Source organism: Emys orbicularis, chromosome 11 (genome assembly GCF_028017835.1).
Source record: "Emys orbicularis isolate rEmyOrb1 chromosome 11, rEmyOrb1.hap1, whole genome shotgun sequence".
Taxonomy (NCBI): Eukaryota; Metazoa; Chordata; order Testudines; family Emydidae; genus Emys; species Emys orbicularis.
The window spans coordinates 10,726,641-10,744,335 of record NC_088693.1 but is presented as its reverse complement, the minus strand read 5'-3'; the positions used below and the strand labels follow the sequence as shown (position 1 = coordinate 10,744,335).

The 17,695-nt window shown below is 44.4% G+C and overlaps 1 protein-coding gene across 1 annotated transcript in view; it reads right to left on the bottom strand.

Moving 5' to 3' along the window:
- PDIA5 (protein disulfide isomerase family A member 5) overlaps window positions 1-17,695 on the bottom strand; it is a 121,095-nt gene that overhangs the window by 53,555 nt on the left and 49,845 nt on the right. Inside the window, exons 9-11 of the mRNA XM_065413261.1 lie at window positions 10,592-10,683; window positions 10,413-10,484; window positions 4,485-4,621 (exon numbers count right to left, since the gene is read on the bottom strand). Coding sequence (XP_065269333.1) covers window positions 4,485-4,621; window positions 10,413-10,484; window positions 10,592-10,683 — 301 coding nt within the window. The remainder of the gene's footprint in view (window positions 1-4,484; window positions 4,622-10,412; window positions 10,485-10,591; window positions 10,684-17,695) is intronic.

Here is a 17,695-nt window from a genome sequence, read left to right as displayed (position 1 = left end):
TGTATTATCAGCACTGGAACATGAAACAGCCAGAATAACAAAAAGAAATAATACAAGAAAAGGTGCAAGTGTGTTTAAATGAAGGTTTTCACCCTTTCCGTGCAACGCTGAGATGGTAGAGTCAAAGTGCAGCCAGATTTAGTCCACAAGGAACTCAGCACAGGACTGTAAATATCTATTTATTTAGAGATAGTAGATTCCAACTGTGACACTCTATACTTCAAAGCAGCACCCTGGAACCTGCATATTCACCACTGTCATATAATTATGAGATATTTTGTACAAAGTATGCCTTCTGAGGTATCATTTTAAAAGTCTGACTCTGTAGAACATTAATATTCTGTTGGATTGTATGTGCTATCATTGTATGTGAGGTTATAAAGCACTGCTGTACATGTTACTGAAATATGTTGTGAGGTTGGGAACACCCACAACCAGCCTTTCAGGTAAAAAAAAATGGAGTAGCCAGACATGTCCTGCTGGCCCATTAAAGGGAATCTACTCTCCCAACAGCCAACCTAGAAGACTTTTCAGGGACAGCACGTAGAGAATGGAGACTGCTTGACCAATGGGGGCAGACCCCCACGTCACAGCAAAAGATGTTTCCAGCAAGCTGGAAGAAACTATAAAAGAAGGGAAATGACATCATCACTTGGTCTCTCTCTCTCCCCCACAACTCAACACCTGGAAACACATCTGGAGGACAAAAGACTGAACTGGGGGAGGGTGGTCCCGGGCTGAAAGAGAGAGTCTCAGCCTGTGTATTGAAGATCTGTGACCTGTTTGTACCATCTATCAGGGTGAGACACTGCTTGATTCAAATCCTGTTTAGTTTGTAGAACTCAGACTGCAAATTTATTTTTATTTCTTAAGTAACCAACTTTAAGCTCTAGGCTTCCTACTTCTAGTCATTTAAAAATCGATCTTTCTGTAGTTAATACGTCTGTTTTGTATTTTACCTAGAGCAGTGTGGTTGGGGTGCTAGGGAAATCTCAGCTCAGTTTACAAAGGCGAGTGTATGTCCCTCCACATCGAGGCAGGGGCGGACTGGGTAATGAACTTACACTGGTCAGGCCTCTGACCAGTGCAAGACGGTACAGTTCTGGGGTGCAAGGCTGGGAGCTGGGGGGAATTAGCTGGAGCCTCTCTTTTGTTGGTTCATGAATGGCAGAGAGATCATTCACGTACTTCAGTTGGGTGTGTCCCTGCTTGTGGATGTCTGTGGATGCAAGTGCAGCACTTGTCAGAGGCTTGTAGCGTGGTAACAGCATCAGAGTGTGAGAAGGATACCCCAGCCTGGCTGGACAGAAGGCTCAGTGATCCGACAGTCCAGGTTGCACCCCGGGGATACCGTCACACCAATACGAAGATTTATATAGGGATTAAGGTAGAAGTATATTACAGTAATCCAGGATCACGGCAAAGCTGAAGACATGTTAGCTAATAGTTACAGAAATGAACCAAAACATATGAATGCAATGATGCATGCCCTGCCTGGATGGTTCAGAGGTGGCCTTCAGATTCACACATCATAAAAGTGCACCTGACTGTTATTTACGGTTCCCCTCATCCAAACTTTCAGATTAACTGAACATCCTCTTGAGAGCTTTACAATGCAATTTGTTTTAGGTTAAAACCCTCCATTGTGCCTAAACTAACTTGAGCAACAAACACCTAACCTTAGTCCTGTTCTACACTACAAACTTGTGTTGGTATAATTACATTGCTCGGGGTGGGGCAAATCCACATCCCTGAGCGACGGAGTTACCGACCTAACCCTCGCTGCAGACAGTGCTTTGTCAACAGGAGGGCTTCTCCCGCCAACACAGCTACCACCTCTCAGGGAGGTGGAGTACCTATGCCGATGCATAGATAGCAGCTTCACTATGTGCTCCAGTGGTGCAGCTGTCCCGCTGTAAGTGTAGACAAGCCCTTAGTGACTTGCACCTCTCCGCCCACTTATGCACCAAGCTTCAAAGCAAATCTACGTTTTTATCCCCAGACTAGGCACAGGTTGATTAACTGGGAGCATGAGCTGCACTGCCAGTGGCGGTCAATATGTGCACCTGCTCACACTGGACTGCACCAGTAGTATGGGGCTGCACTTGCCAGAGAAGGCTCTGTTCTCATACCCTTACTCAGGCTGAGTAGCGCTTTACTCCACCATGGTCCCAATTACTTCAGTGGGGTTACTTGTGAAATAAGGAGCAAATCATCATGATTAAAGATATCATGATCTGGTCCCCAGGGACTATCATTAGTAGCTAAGGAGATACAATTGGCTAAATATATCCCTGGCAAAATGCCATGGAACTATAGAATTACACCATGATGGAGTTTGGCTCAACAGAATGTTAAAAAAATACTTCTGTTTTCCTGGGGTCTCTTAATACTAGGTCTATTAGTACTTTGGCCATCTATGAAACTATAGTTAAAGCATCACTGCCATAATTCTGCTTCTACCAAAAGAACTTGCACAGAGTATATCCAGAATTTCTTTCCTGTCGATTTTTTTTATTTTGTCTCTTCTGAGACCAATGTGTATATATTTTAAATGAAGACACATTCACATCTTCTAAGTTTCCCAAGGTTAAAACAAATAATGAGGAGATGTCCTTTGCCTTTACTGCATGTTCTGCTAGAGAGTAATTTATCTCCTAATATTCGTAAGGTGACTCCATTAGCAAATTTAAGAAGTGCCTGGAGAAGATCTTTTAATCATGGCGATAATGTTTATGATAGCTGTCTGTTGTTAATTAGTTTGCATGCCCACCCTCTGCTGCTGATGCCCAGAGAGGATTTTTGCGAGTGAGGATCTTTTACATCTTTGTAGGCTGGATTCTGCATATACACACACCTATCTTTGGTAGGAATTTTCTGGATGTAAACAAGTCACACCACGTCTTCTATGCCCCAAATAAAAAAAGCTCTGTTTAAAAGGACTTGTTCTAATAGTAAACATGCTTTTTACTCCACGTTAGGCCAGGTAGGACAAAGTGCTGGTAGGGACCAATGGGACTACTCAGGGGAGTAGAGCGATTGCACGGTTAGCCCCAGGTTCTTTTGACAATGTTACCCACATAGCCTCCTTAAAGAGACAGGCCTTGTAACTTGGATTTTGCTGGAAAAGAAAGTTCTAGGGTGAAATCCCAGCTCCATTGAGATCAACAGCAAAACTCCCATTGATTTGAACAGAGCCAGGATTTAAGTGCTAGTACCAGGATTTCAACCCTTGAGCCAAGAACCCCTCAAGGGGGCTAAGATTTCGACCTTACAGCCAAAGACTGCTAATTGAGAACACACTGCCTCCAGAGCCCCTGTGGTGTTCAAATCTAGGTACATTAGAGCTGTTGAACATCCCAGCTGATTGCAATTGCCAGGATGGTGCGTATGAAGAGACAGGAGCTACGCCATATTGGGCAATATAGATTAAAATCATTATCCTGAATTGCACCCAGAAACAAATTGGCAGCCAGGGCAATCTGCATAAGAGTAGTGATATATATGCACTAGATGCAGAATGCCACTAAGTAAGCAGGCTAACCACATTCTCCACTAGCAGAAGTATCTGAGTGGTCTTCAAGTGTGCACCAAGTGATCTACTAAAATAGAGTGCCTCTCAGTAGTTCAACATGCAGATCATACACAGCATGAAACATCATGGCAAGGCCTACTCACAGCCTCCTAGACAACCTGAGATGTGTCAATAAAGCACCACCAACCTCAGGAGTCAACTTAAAATGTGCTCCAAATACTTTCTCAAGGTCACTTTAGAGCATTCTGCTTGGATGAGACCATAGAAGGAGCAAAAAGGCAACGATCTGAGGCAAGATCCTGCATTTGCCCTGCTCAAGATGAAAATTCAAGTAATCCAACCCACCTCAATTTATTGTAAGCAAAATAATTAACATTAAAATACCAACAATTCTACAGCGCGTTAGGTTTTCAAAGCCCTTTACCAACAAACACTAACCAGCTGTCACCACACCCCTGGGAAGTACACAACTACAGTTGTCCCTATTCTGGCAGACTGGGGAAACCGAGGCAGATAGGTGCCAGTGACTTGCTCAAGGCTGCAAAGTGAAAAGTTAGAGGCAATGGGATTAGGATTCAGGAATACCCGGCTCTCAGTTACATGCTGAATCCACTAGATCCCTCGCAGTGGAAGTGGGACAACGCACGGGATGAGCTGAACCTGAGGCGATCGCTTTGTAAAATAATGAGTGTCCAGAATATTCAACACATTAAGTTTTTCAACTGCGGTAAAAAAAAACAACAACAAAAAACAAGGCATCTCCAGCTCCTCAGCTGTGTTCTGAACTTATGAACATTTCAAGCTAATTTTCTTTTAGGAGGATCATTAAAAAAAAAAATCTGCATCTTGACATTCAGATTGTGTGTGAGAGACTGAGATGGAAACAACCCTCTTTTTATTTATAAACAGGCATTTGGATCAGACTACGGAATGGAAAACGCAAACTCACATGGTGCATGGAACATCACTAGTACAGACGAATGCTCCTTTATAAACTTGTCAAAGTCTTCATCCGTCAGATGATAAACAGCATTCTCCTCATCTGCCCAGGGAGTCTCCGGGGCCTGTGGCTGAGGCGGCTGGGGACTATAAAACAAACATACACAGCTGAGAGGAAGCTCTTCTGTGTTAAATAGCAATCATTTCAGCCAACCAGATTGCAGGAAACCAATCTGCTTGTGCAAACACCAACGCGTGACACGCTAACCCCACCAAATGGAGTTCTGTAATTGGTTCCACTCTGAGCTGATATGCACTGAAACTAGATAAAACAGGGGGGGGAAGAAAAATCCATCATGATCAGAAGCTCCTAAAGACGGTGGAAATAGAAGGGGTAGAGCAGGGAGATAAACAGAAATGCTTTGTTATTTCATTATAATATAAAATTCACTTTTTTAAACTACTCTTTTAGACAGTTCAGCAGAATGCTCCGTTCTCCCAGCATTAGCTACCATTAGCCCCATTGCAGATGAAAGGAAAGCAGCAAATGTAAAACAGCCATTCTAACAAATAGCCTCAGAATGCACGTTGCTGGATTTAGCACTCCTATGCAGAGGTAAAGTGACGGGGGTGGTCTCAGGACTTCGTGCCAAGACTCTGTCTCTAGTGATCTATGGCCCCCATCTGAGTAGCTCCCAAATACTTATGGATTTATCCTCAACACCTCTGAGAGATAATACTGGCCTATCTTATGACTGGGCATTTATGCTCTGATTCAGCAAGGGACTCTGACACATACCTAACCTCAAATACGTGACGAGTCCCACTGACTTCACTGGGATGCTCATGTGCTTAGAGTTAGGCACATGCTTACGTACTCTGCCGAACCGGAGTCAAAGAGATTATGTGACTGCTCAGGGACACACAGGAAGCCTGTGGCAGAGCTGGGAACTGAATCCACATTTCCTGAGTTCCAGTCCAATGCCTCACCCTGAAGATTATCTTTCTTCCCCTCCATAAACGTACACTAAAGAGACAGAAGATGGCAGATGGCAGTTTATCATACTGGTGACTACTTCAGCAGGAAGATCCCAATGGGAAAAGGTGAGAAGCTGCTATATGCAGATGACACATCAATATGGGCATACTCAAAAGAAGACCTAGAGGAAACAGTAAACCAGCGGTGTGACCAGCTAAGCACTCATGAGATGAAAATGAGCATCATTAAGACTGAGGGCATGCGGGTCAATAAATATGCCACTGGAAAACTGGATAAAGAGATTAAAGGAGTACAACTTAATCAGACTCATCATATCAAGTGCTTTGGTGGCTAGATTATGGAAGACAGAGAGTTTGAACGCGAGATACAGTCCAGACTGGGGAATGCTAGAAGAGCATGAAATAACATCTCAGGTGTTATGTCTGACAAGTGTATGCCACTGAGACTGAAAGCCCAACTGTACAGAACAGTGATGCGCTCCACAATGCTGTATGCTGCAGAAGCATGGGCAGTAAAGAGACGGCAGATGATGGGGTAACGGAAAGAAGGAAAAGCAACAGAAGTTGGAAGATGCAAAGAGCGGTACTAATTTGACATTTATTAAGATGCTGTTGATAATACGGTAGACTCAAACACGGGAACATTTGGATCCAGACTTTGTTGATGTTATAATCAGCTGAATTAAAAACATGGAACCAAACATCTTCAAAAACTTTAGCAAAGTTCAGATCTGGCTCTGGCCCATCTCTGATGGAGGCAGATTTGCTATTTTTGATTTAAATGTATTACTGTTTCAGCTGCCTGGCACATGCAATGGCAAGTGGAGGATACAACTCATTTATCTTGTCTGGCTGTCATTTCTAGACAAAAAGACAGTTTAGTAACAGTAGAAAAGAGATACAGACAGACAGAGGTAGTGGATTTTGCCTACATATGCGGCGAGGTATGGCCCAAGAATACCAAATATTACATAGTAAATTGGGATGCACCATGCCCCTTATGTAGATCCCAGTAGTATCTAAGAACCTCAAATCAAGAACCAGGGCCCAATTGTGCGAAGCACTGTGCAGACAAATGAAGATGACAGTGCCTGCCCAGAGTTCACAATCTAATTCGTAGAGAGAGACCAACAGGAGGCCAAAACAGACAAAAGGAGGGGCGGTGGGCGAGGAGCTTCAGGTAAAGCTATAAAACAAAGGGTTTAGCAGAAAAGCCACTTGCCTAATCAGTGCCAGATGGGAGTGATTTGTAGGGTCCTGGCAGAAGTAGGGTTTAAAGAGGGATTTTTTTTTTAAGAGGATCACATGGTGGTTTTAAGAATTTTGATGGGGAGTTTTTGTTCCCCATTAGCGGGCAGAATTTTACCAGGTCTGCGAGAGGATCTGGCAGTTTAATTAATGAAGGCACTCGCTTAGATTGTAAGCTCTTTGGGGCAAAGACTGTCTTTGTGTTCTGTGTTTGTACAGCGCCTAGCACAATGGGATCCAGGTCCATGATTGGGGCTCTTAGATGCTTCAATAATAAAAATCATTTCCAATAGCAACCTAAGGAAATAATGAACATAAGGAAAGCAGTGCTGGAGGCCCCATATAATCTATTTTAGGAACTAATTAGTAAATTAAGGTGAAGGAGTTCCACATGGGTGGCTCACTTAAAATCCTGTGTGCATGTTAGTAAGGCTAGATAGCAGCAGAGAAGACATGCCTCAGTGCTTGGCTGAAATCCCATCTAAGCACCTGGGGCATGTTAAGGGGCAAGGCAAACCTAGTGGCTAACGACAGTGGATGACAGAAGTTTGGAAGGGTTATCAAGGGCTATTTAAATGAAGAACTAGGGACAAGGGGAGTACTGTAACAGGGCAATGGGATGTCTGAGTGGGGCCCAATAGGAGGTCAAAAGAAGCCAGTGAGAGGAGCTAAGAACCTACTAAGACAGTTTGCATCTGGACCGATGCAGCTGAAAAAAAGCAGAGCTTAGGAATTGAGTGTTAAAAAAAAAAAGAAAAAGAAAAAGATGGACTCAGTAATCAGTTGCGAGGGGTTGGGCCTGGTGGTTGTTACTAGGGAGGGGAGCATGAGTGGGCGACATCACTGAAGATCATTTATATAATGCCATTAATAAGACAGATGCATTGTATCATCAGGATAGGAAAGGCTGCGGGAGAAGTGCTACAGCACTATACGTACAGGATAGCATCTAATGTATTAACCTTGCAGTGTGCAGTGTGTATGACTGCTGTTCCTCTACATCCTCATACAAATGTCTTAAGGCTCAATGAGATAAGCAGTCAGATCTATCTGGGTGTCTATTAGAAAGATAAGAGAGGTCAAATATATCTGCAGATTGATGAGGTAGACGCCTCCAGCGTCAGAAACAGAAGTCTTGAGTAAGCAGTAGGAAAGATGCTGGAATCCTCCAAACTATTAGATCCTATCCCGAGGGAAAACAACTACCCTGGCTGACTCAATCCTTCTCTCCCCCTCTCTCTCTCTCTCTCTCCCCCCTTTGCGACCCCAAAATCAAATTACTGTTTCCCCCCCAGCATTTAGGACAGGCTGACTGAATGGCCAAATACTGAAAGCAAGTTTATTGAGAAAAGGGGTGGGGGGGGGGAAGGCAACCCCTTGGAGGATATATTTATATTATTTCACAATTTATTGACATTTTCTATGGCTCACAAGTCTTTGCCGGATTCTCGGTATACGTGATGGCCTGCCCAACCACCAGCCACAACGGACACTCTGGTAAGGACACATCCTGGCTGCTCTGCACAGTCAGAATACAGAATGGTCTGTACCAAAGTAGCTCCCTAATGTGAGAGATTCTGTTGCAGGGGCTTTCTTTAACCTCAAACCATTTTATTTCAGACGTTATACACACACACACGCCTCACTCGTGCTCGAGACAACCAAAGCAGGGGAATTTAGACTCCGATCTGAGCATTCCCGACATCTGGTGCTAGGATATTAGAACCAAGAGCTGGTGTGGGCACATGTATAGAGTTCGCGTGTTCACCGACTGCTTCACCCCATTTTTGTTTCATAAAGGAAGCCACTTTCCTCTCTCTCCACTTACAGAAATAGCCTGAGAAACAGATATTGCAAAGAGCAGGATGAACCTGAGGTTGAGTTATTTGCTGAGAGTTTTCAATTACATATGTGCTGTATATTTAAAATACATACGTCTTGAAGCTGTTTAATTACACTTTTAGGCCCTGGCCACAGCTTTTGGCTACTTGTACTGCAGATCGCTCTGTGTAAGATCATATTGAGCATGTGATAGGCTCACACTATATACAATTTTAATTGCAACATCTATTACTGGCAAAATCCTAGTGTTTTTAATCTCTACATGTGATTTCTTAAAAATTATATTGATTACAAAAGAGGGGCAAGAAAGCGTCTGCACAGATTGTCTTTTGAGAAACTATTAAGCATGTACGGAAAATTAAGTGAGGACAAACAGCTGTCTTTAGCTCTGGACTGCTGCAGTAACAGGCAAAGCCCACAGCGGCTTGTTAACGGAGATTATCATTGGAAAGAGCTTGCAGCTGTTCTGCTTTGCTTCCAGTAGCGGTGTTCACGAGCTGTCACGGCACTGATATAAAAGCACTGCACATTACAGGGATTATCTGGATGTAATGTGGGCAGACTAAAAAGCACCAAACGTCTAAGGTTTCACATGTGGTAGCCAGGTGATAACCCACATCCTTCCAGGCCTGAAAGGCATAAAAGGTACAGGTGATGAAGTCATATATCCTTGCTCTAAGGGAGTTGCTGTCTTACTCATTCAATTCTGATGACTTCATGGACTGAAAGAGGCTTAGAGACCAAAGCCAAATTTCTCTTTGATTCACATAGTAGGACTCAAGCCAACCTCAGCATCCTAGGTTCCCTAATGCAGATTTCCCATTGATGTGAATGGGCATCCTGTCAAGGCTCCATTCTGGGGTACCGGCATGGTGAAGTATCAGCAAGTCCAGGCCAAATGGCCTACTGCTGTGAATGCCCCAAGACCCCCACGCCTCAAGTGTAGCGAACAGATGAAGGGGAGGGAAGGAAGAGGGAGGTGCACATTTTCTATTGAGGAATCGACCAAGATATGGAGAATATGGTGCTGGAGAACATACTGGATGAGGGAAGGCAAGGGGGAAAGTCCTGACTTTCTCAAATTTTGATAAAATCCATGGGCTAGGTCCTCAGCTGCTGTAAACTGGCGTTCTAGCCTATTCTATACAGGTTCTCGTGTCTTCCTCATCACCACAGTATCTGCGTGCTTTCCAGTAACTCCACTGACTTCAGTGAAGCTATGCCAACTTACACTAGCTGAAGATCTAGCCAAAACGAGTGTTTAAAAATGTATAGTGACTCAACTATGATTCCCACAAACCTCCAACAAGCCAAAAAAATATTTAGCATGACATAAGCACTGCCACTAGCAAGGCAGAAAACCCAATCTCCATCATAGGGATCCTGGCCTCATTTTTCAAAAGCAACTAGTGATTTTGGGTGCATTGACTTTTGGTGACTAACAGGAGACACCTTAAAGGGGCCTGTCGTTTTCAAAACTGCTGAGGCACCCAGCTTATGAAACTCAGGCCCCTTAAAAAGGTGTCTCAAGTTTGTCACTAAAAATGGAAACATCCAAGATAATTGAAAATTTAGGCTCACATTTTGAACTGGAATTGAAACCCAAAGATCAGCACACCTTTTTGTCTACAGCAGACAGGTCACAGACAGCCTTTTGCTAGCAACACACTGCAACTGTAAAATACAAGGCATGCATGCTGAAAACAAACATTACTCAGAGTTAACCTGTAACAGGTCAGTCAACATCAGTGGTGTGGTTTTATTTGGTCTTTGGAGAGGAGGAAGTATGGGAGGGAGGGAGGAAGGGGACTGGATTGTTTTGTACAGTACATAAAGTTCAATGCCTTACTTTTGCAGCCACTCTGCTATATCCTTTGCAGTAGCCCCATAGTTCTCATAGTGGAACAGGAACTTTCCTTTCCTATTAATGCAACAAAATGAGATTTAGTCCCTGTATTGGAAGATGAGGAGGAACATGAAATTATGATTTAACATATGATTTCTAAAGAAGAAGTAAAAAGGACTGACTCAAAGTAGCAGATGGTAGGGTATCCCCGAACATTGTATTCCTCCTTTATCTTTTCAAATTCAGCGGAGTGGACGTTCATCCCTGCAAGTACCTGCAAGATCAGAACAGAACCATTTGTTTCTTTGCCCTCCTGCTATTCCCAATAATACAAGACGTCACTGCAAATTCAAAACAAGAAACAAACTGCCCAGACTAATAGTCCTGGACAGATTTTGATTGCACTCATTTTACGGCAAAGCCACAGAGACATCACTGAAGTCAGTGGAATTACACTGGTTTTGCTTTGATGCAAGAGAGATCAGAGCCTGGCCTACTATATACAGCTTGTGAAGAAACATTCCAGTTAGCTTATTGCTGTTCCTTGTTTTCTGCTACAGATTACTCATATTTATATGCACCGTCTAATAGAAGTACCCAAAGGGGACTTGTTCAATAGAATTACTGATGCCATCTCAGAATATTTACATTTCAAGTGGCAGGATGAACAGGTTTATTCTGTTTCTCAAGTACCACAGCTCAGAAAGCACGCAGACATTAGCCAGGACAGCAGCAGTTCTAGCCCCACGTCTTTGGCTTCCATTTGGGCAGCCAGTTTAAAGTCTCACCTAAAGGCCAGAAAACCCAATTGCCTGAGCAGTGGCTTTGCCATTTAAAAAGGCACTTTGGGGTGGGGTGGGGGAGGAGAAGGCATAAATCAACCTTGCTGCAATTTAAAAATAGAGCTCGCTTTCATTTTGTACAACAGGAAAGGAGTCCTTCCTCAGAGGCTTCCAGAAATGGGTTTGGGCTCTGAGCTGCATGAATCTCTTTAAACCAACAAAGCCACCCTCATCCATCCTCACTTCGAATCACAGAAACGTAGGGCTGGGAGGGACCTCAAGAGGTCATCTAGTCCAGCCCCCTATGCTAAGGCTGGAGTAAGTATATGTCCATTATAACCAATGCCTGGCAAGGGGGAGGCCTGCCTTTTGATACCAAGTATCCATGGCATCTCGAAATAACACACACAGTGCTTATTATATACTTCATAAATGTCACAATGCCCGTGAGGCAGGTGAGCACGATACCCATTCTACAGATGGGGAAACTGAGGCACAGTGACATGTCTCACAGAGACGTCAGTGACAAAAAATGGACACAGACTCAGGAGTTCCTGGCTCACAATCCTGTGCCCTAACCAACAGACCATACTACCCCTCAAGTATTTTCAAAACACTGGAGAGTAGTGGATAGGAGTAGCTATGCATTTCTGTGGGTGTGGGACTTACACAGAGGTCACCTCACAACTTGGGGATACAACTCCAAGATTAACTCCATTTTAATGGCATTGACGGTTTAAATCATTTTAGCAGCATGGGCTTAATCCAAACCCCTCTGAAAACAGGATTTTCTCTTTCCAGCTGAAATACCACATCGGAATTTAATACCAGTTTCCTGACTGCAGCAAACTGCACGGACAAAATGTGCTCAGAGCCAGCTGGAAATAAATCTGCAGTACAAAATCCTCACATGAAGGTCAGTCAGCCTTTACTCAGAATGTACTGGAGAGTTACAAAAGGAGACATTTTTGTCTCTTTTCCTCCACACCTACTCCAGCAAACTCAAAGAGGCAGATTAAAGGAGCAAGCCTTACATCAGCCTTCTGTTCATTTTACTTTTATACATTTTCTTTGAACCACCAATGACAGATTTTACTTGATCCTTACAGGTACTGGACTTGATTCTCCATGCCTTGTATCTCAGGTTGTCATTTACACACATGCAGAGTAAGTGCAACAAGCTACCAAATCACAATGGTAAGTTTGCATGGTATAAATGACTATACAGGCCAAAGGAGCGGCGAATCAGGCCGATTAATTACATTTCTTCTGAGGGTCAAGCTGTCAAAGCTCTCACTTAAATCATTAGCTACACGAGCTCAGAAAACTCCAAGACTCCACAAGGATGTTCCTGGGGCCAGCTGGTGTAAACTGTTGTAGTTCCACTGACTTCAATTAAGATACAATGATTTACACAAGCTGAGGATCTGGCCCTTGGTTTTCAGGGACACATGATCGCTCTAAGTGAACGGTTTATGTCCCATGGACATTAACGGGAGCATGAACTGACCCCAAATTTGCTATAATATACGCTTTAAGAATTCCAAGAGAAAGATGAGATCAAAACTTCCATGCAATGTGTAATCCTCGGTATTTTAAAACATGTCTGGATTTTGCTGATCCCATGCAATAAAGTAAAACACATGACACGCACTAACACAATAACCTCCAAGAAAGGGGCCTTCTTAAGCAAGTACCTGATATCAATGGGAACTTAACCATGTGCTTAAGTGCTTTGCCGACCAGGAATGCTTTCCCAAATTGGGGCCAGAAAGTGACACTTACAGGAATTCACTGTTATTAACTGGAATTCACCCTGATTGCAGGACAAAGATACTACATTCAAATTGTGAGCTGGTCTTTTTCCTTTTGCACCGTTGTGCAATTTAATGTGAATTATGAACCTACTTTAACACTGAAAAAGTCATCTAGCTTTCCTCTTGGCCACAGCACTGACAGCAAAAAGACCAGTCTCACAAGCAGAATACAGTAACCAATGTCAGGTACAGTTCACCTTTTCATTTTTACAACCTATTAAATAGGCAGTTATTTTATTTTATATTTTCATGCTTTCTCCTAGCAATAATGACCTCAGAGCCCGGCGTTTCCTGGCAGTTAATGACTGGTTGGGTTAAAAGGCCAAACCCTCAGCTTGTCCAAGCCAGTCACAAACTGCCAGGAAACACCTCACCCGGAGCCATTACTGCTTTAAAGTACACAATGGAAAAACTGTGACGTGTGCAGTATAATTAAAAGTTAATTTAATTTTAGAAATGGCGAAATATATATGGAAAAAGTTAGATAATATAGGACCATTAATCCATGGAAAACTGGGTTTTAATTTAGACCAAAGGACTGAGCTTCTGTGTGGAAACAGCATCTTCTACAGCAGTAGTCTCCAACCTTTTTACACCCAAGAACACTTATTGAATCTAGGGGCAACCCAGGATCAACCCTGCCCCTTCCCTGAGGCCCCAGCCCTTCCCCAAGCCCCGCTCACTCCATCCCCACCCCATCGCTCGCTCTCCCCCACACTCATTCACTTTCATCGGGCTGGGGCAGGGGATTGGGGTGTGGGAGGGGGTGCGGGCTCGGGCCGAGGGGTTCACAGTGTGGGAGGGGGCTGGGGTGTAGGAGGTGGTGCAGGGTGCGGGCTCTGGGAGGGAGTTTGAGTGCAGGAGGGGGCTCTGGGCTGGGGCAGAGTGTTGGGGTGCAGACAGGGGTACAGGGTGCTGCACTGGGAGGGGGGGTCAGGGCTGGGGCTTGAGGTGCAGGAGGGGGTTCAGGGTGCAGAAATGGGTATGGGGTGCTGACTCCGGGAGGGGTCTCAGGGCAGGGGGTTGGGGTGCTGGCTCTGGGAGGGGGCTCAGGGTGGGACTTGGGGTGCAGGAGAGGGTTCAAGGTGTAGGAGGGGGTATGGGGTGCTAGCTCCGGGAGGGGCTCAGGGATGAGGGTTGGCGTGCGGCCTCCCACCGGGCAGCATTTACCTCTGGCGGCTCCCGGTCGGCAGCAGGCGCAGCGAGGCTAAGGCAGGCTCCCTGCCTACCCCGGCCACACACCACTCCAGGAAGGGGCCAACACGCCCCTGCAGGGGGGGAGGCACATGGCTCCATACGCTGTCCGTCTCTGCAAGCACCGTCCCCACAGCTTTCCCAGCCAATGGGAGCTGCAGGGACGGTGCTTGCAGGCAGGAGCAGTGCGCGGAGGAAGACCCCTGTCCCCCCACCCCCGGGGCTGCACTGGCCGCTTCCGGGAGCGGCGTGGGGCCAGGGTAGGCAGGGAGTCTGCTTTGGCAGCAGGCACACAGCACCACCAGAGATCGCAGTCGACTGGGAGATCCTCTAGGATCAACCAGTTGATCGCGATCGACCGGTTGGTGACCACTGATCTACAGTGAGTTGCCAGATCAAGACTTTGGTCTTAGCTGACTCTGTGCAGAGAGGCCCCCCTGTGCCAACATGAAGTCCCGCTGACTTCAGCAACTTTCCACCCGGCCCAGGTGTCTGCCTGCATGGAGCTCGCTGTAGTCTTGGGACCCCAGCATTCAGTCTCACTGGGTTATTAAGACGATACTCCTGAAAGATCGTTCTAAAGAGCAGAAGGAAATGATCAACTGTTGGGGGGGGGGAGGAAATGGGGCAATAATGGTTTAAATTCTCCGGCTTGAGTTGCAACTCCTATAAAAAGTGGAATTGTCTATGGCATAGGCAATAGAAAATTACAAGAAAATACAGTGCGTTCTGCACAGTGCTAGCCCTCCAGCAACGGTTACACATGTGGATCCTTATGTATCTCATTCCTGTATACCTAAAGTCCTGAAGCAATACAATTCACCTGTCCTGCCAGACAGGGGTGTCTTGTACAGAGGAACCTAGTGTTAATTCAATGGAATTCACACTGTAGGACAGGTGGAATTTTAATGTTCTTCAGCCATACCAGAATTCTTATACAAATATCTTCAAGGGCAGTACTCTGCCCTTAAGAAATGCAAGCAAATCTCAGTGAAGGTAGCCCTAAGCAAACAAGCATTTAACGCATGCGTCTACCGAGTTTCAGAACAAGTACTTGGGGGAGCATGCAAGTGTGAGGATTTTTAATGCTCACAAGATATACTGATTGGAATTCCCCTGCCAATGAAACTCAAGGCTTCAACCTCTCTGCTCTACCACGTGCAGCCTCTCTGGGGCATAGCCTGCCATCTGTGACAACCTGAATGCTGTTAGAAGGAACCCAAACTCAGCTTAAACTCTGCTCTAACCCACATTTCCATCAGTCATTTTCCTTTGCCTCCCACGTACCCAGACCCCCTCTCCCTCTCCCTCTATATATATATTTATATATATATTTTATATATATATAAAATCTTGACCCAAGCACTCCCCGTGACTTATTTGAAGATATCAAGTAGGGGGAAAGTAGTCAATGTGATATATCTTGATTTTAGTGAGGCTTTTGACACAGTCCCGCATGACATTCTCATAAACGAACTAGGGAAATGTGGACTAAATAAAATTACTACAAGGTGGGTGCACAACTGGTTGAAAGACTGTACTCAGGGAGTACTTATCAATGGTTCGTTATCAGACTGGGAGGGTGTATCTAGCGGGGTCCTGTGGGGGCCAGTCCTCAGCTCAGTACTATTTGATATTTTTATTAATGACTTGAATAATGGAGGGGCGACTATGCTTATAAAATTTGTGGATGACATCAAGCTGGGAGGGGTTGCAAGCTCTTTGGAGACAAAATCATAATTCAAAATGACCTTGACAAATCTGAGACTTGGTCTGAAATCAACAAGATGAAATTCAATATAGACAAGTGCAAAGTAATACACTCAGGAAGGCAAAATCAAATGCACAACTACAACATGGAGAACAATGGGCTAAGTGGCAGTACTGCTCATAAGGATCTGGGGGTTCGAGTGGATCACAAATTGAATCTGAGTCAGTAACGTGATGCAGTTGTGAAAAAGGTTAATACACCCCAAAATGATATTAACAGGAGTGTCATATGTAGGACACGGAGGAATTGTCCTGCTCTTCTCAGCACCCGTAAGGCCTCAGCTAGAGAACTCTGTCCAGTTCTGGGCACCACACTTTAGGAAAGATGTGGATAAATTGAAGAAAGTCCAGAAGACAGCAACAAATAATAATAAAAGGTTTAGGAAACCTGACCTATGAGGAAAGGTTAAAAAAACTGGGCATGTTTAGTCTTGAGAAAAGAAGACTTAGGACGGACTGATAACAAATATGTTAAAGGTTGTTATAAACAGGATGGCAATCCATTGTTTTCCATGTTCACTGAAGGAAGGACAAGACGTAATGGGCTTAATTGCAGCATGGGAGATTTAGGTTAGATTAAAGCTTTCTAAGTATAAAGGTAGTTAAGTTCTGGAATCGGCTTCCAAGGGAGGTTGTTGAATTCTCATCATTGGAAGTTTTTAAGAACAGGTTGGACAAACACATGTCAGAGAAGTTCTAGGTTTATTTGGTCCTGCCTCAAGTGCAGGGGGCTGGACTTAATAACCTCTCAACGTCTCTTCCGGCCCTATATTTCTATGATTTTATGATCAATGCTAAATCTTATTGATGTAACATATAATTCACCTATGGAACTCACTGTTGCAGGATATTACCAATGCCAGTACTTTAATGAAGTTCTAAACATGATTGACATTGCTATGAATACGAACATTATCTGCAGTTATAAAAGCTAAGATAAAATTACAAGGTCAATCAATCCTCATCCTTCATGACATAGAGATTGATCACAAGCTGCAGTCAGGAGGAATTCGCCCTCCCACCAGAGTATGATTCCCTGTTATAAAACTAGGTGTATTATGGGAATTTAAGTGTCTCTCTGAAGCATCCAGCTTTGGTCATTCTCAGGATATGTCCACACTGCAACAAGAGATGTGACTGCAGCTCAGGTGGACATACCCACGCTAGCTTTAATCTAGCTACCTCTCTAAAAATAGCACAGGCTAGCTGCCCAAGTGCAATCCCACCCAGGATCTTGGGCACATACTTGGTTATCACCCACGTTGCCATGGCTTCACTGCTACTTTAAAGAGCTAGCTCGATCAAAGCTCGCTCCGGTACGTCCACACATGGTGCAATTCCACCTCCCATTCCAATGCAGACGTACCCTCATAGACAGGACACCAGACTAAAAGGACTATTAGACCCCAATCCTGCAAACTCTTCCTTAACTTTACTCACATGACCAGCCCCATTGAAATCAACAGGATTACTCACATACTTAAAGCTAAGTGTGTGGGTAAGTGTGTGCGGGATCAGAACCATAGCCTGTTCTGGCAAGAGTCACACTTGGTGTAGGAGGTGAATGAGTAAAATCTTGTGCTCCACAGTACAGAAATCAAGACCAAACATTGTGAAAGGATTTGGAGTCGGGTTTGGGTTTTGTTTTTTGTTTTTTTGGAGTTGCTTAAAATATTTCTCATCCAACCTGAAATCAGTTAAAATGTCCTGCTTCAGTTAATAT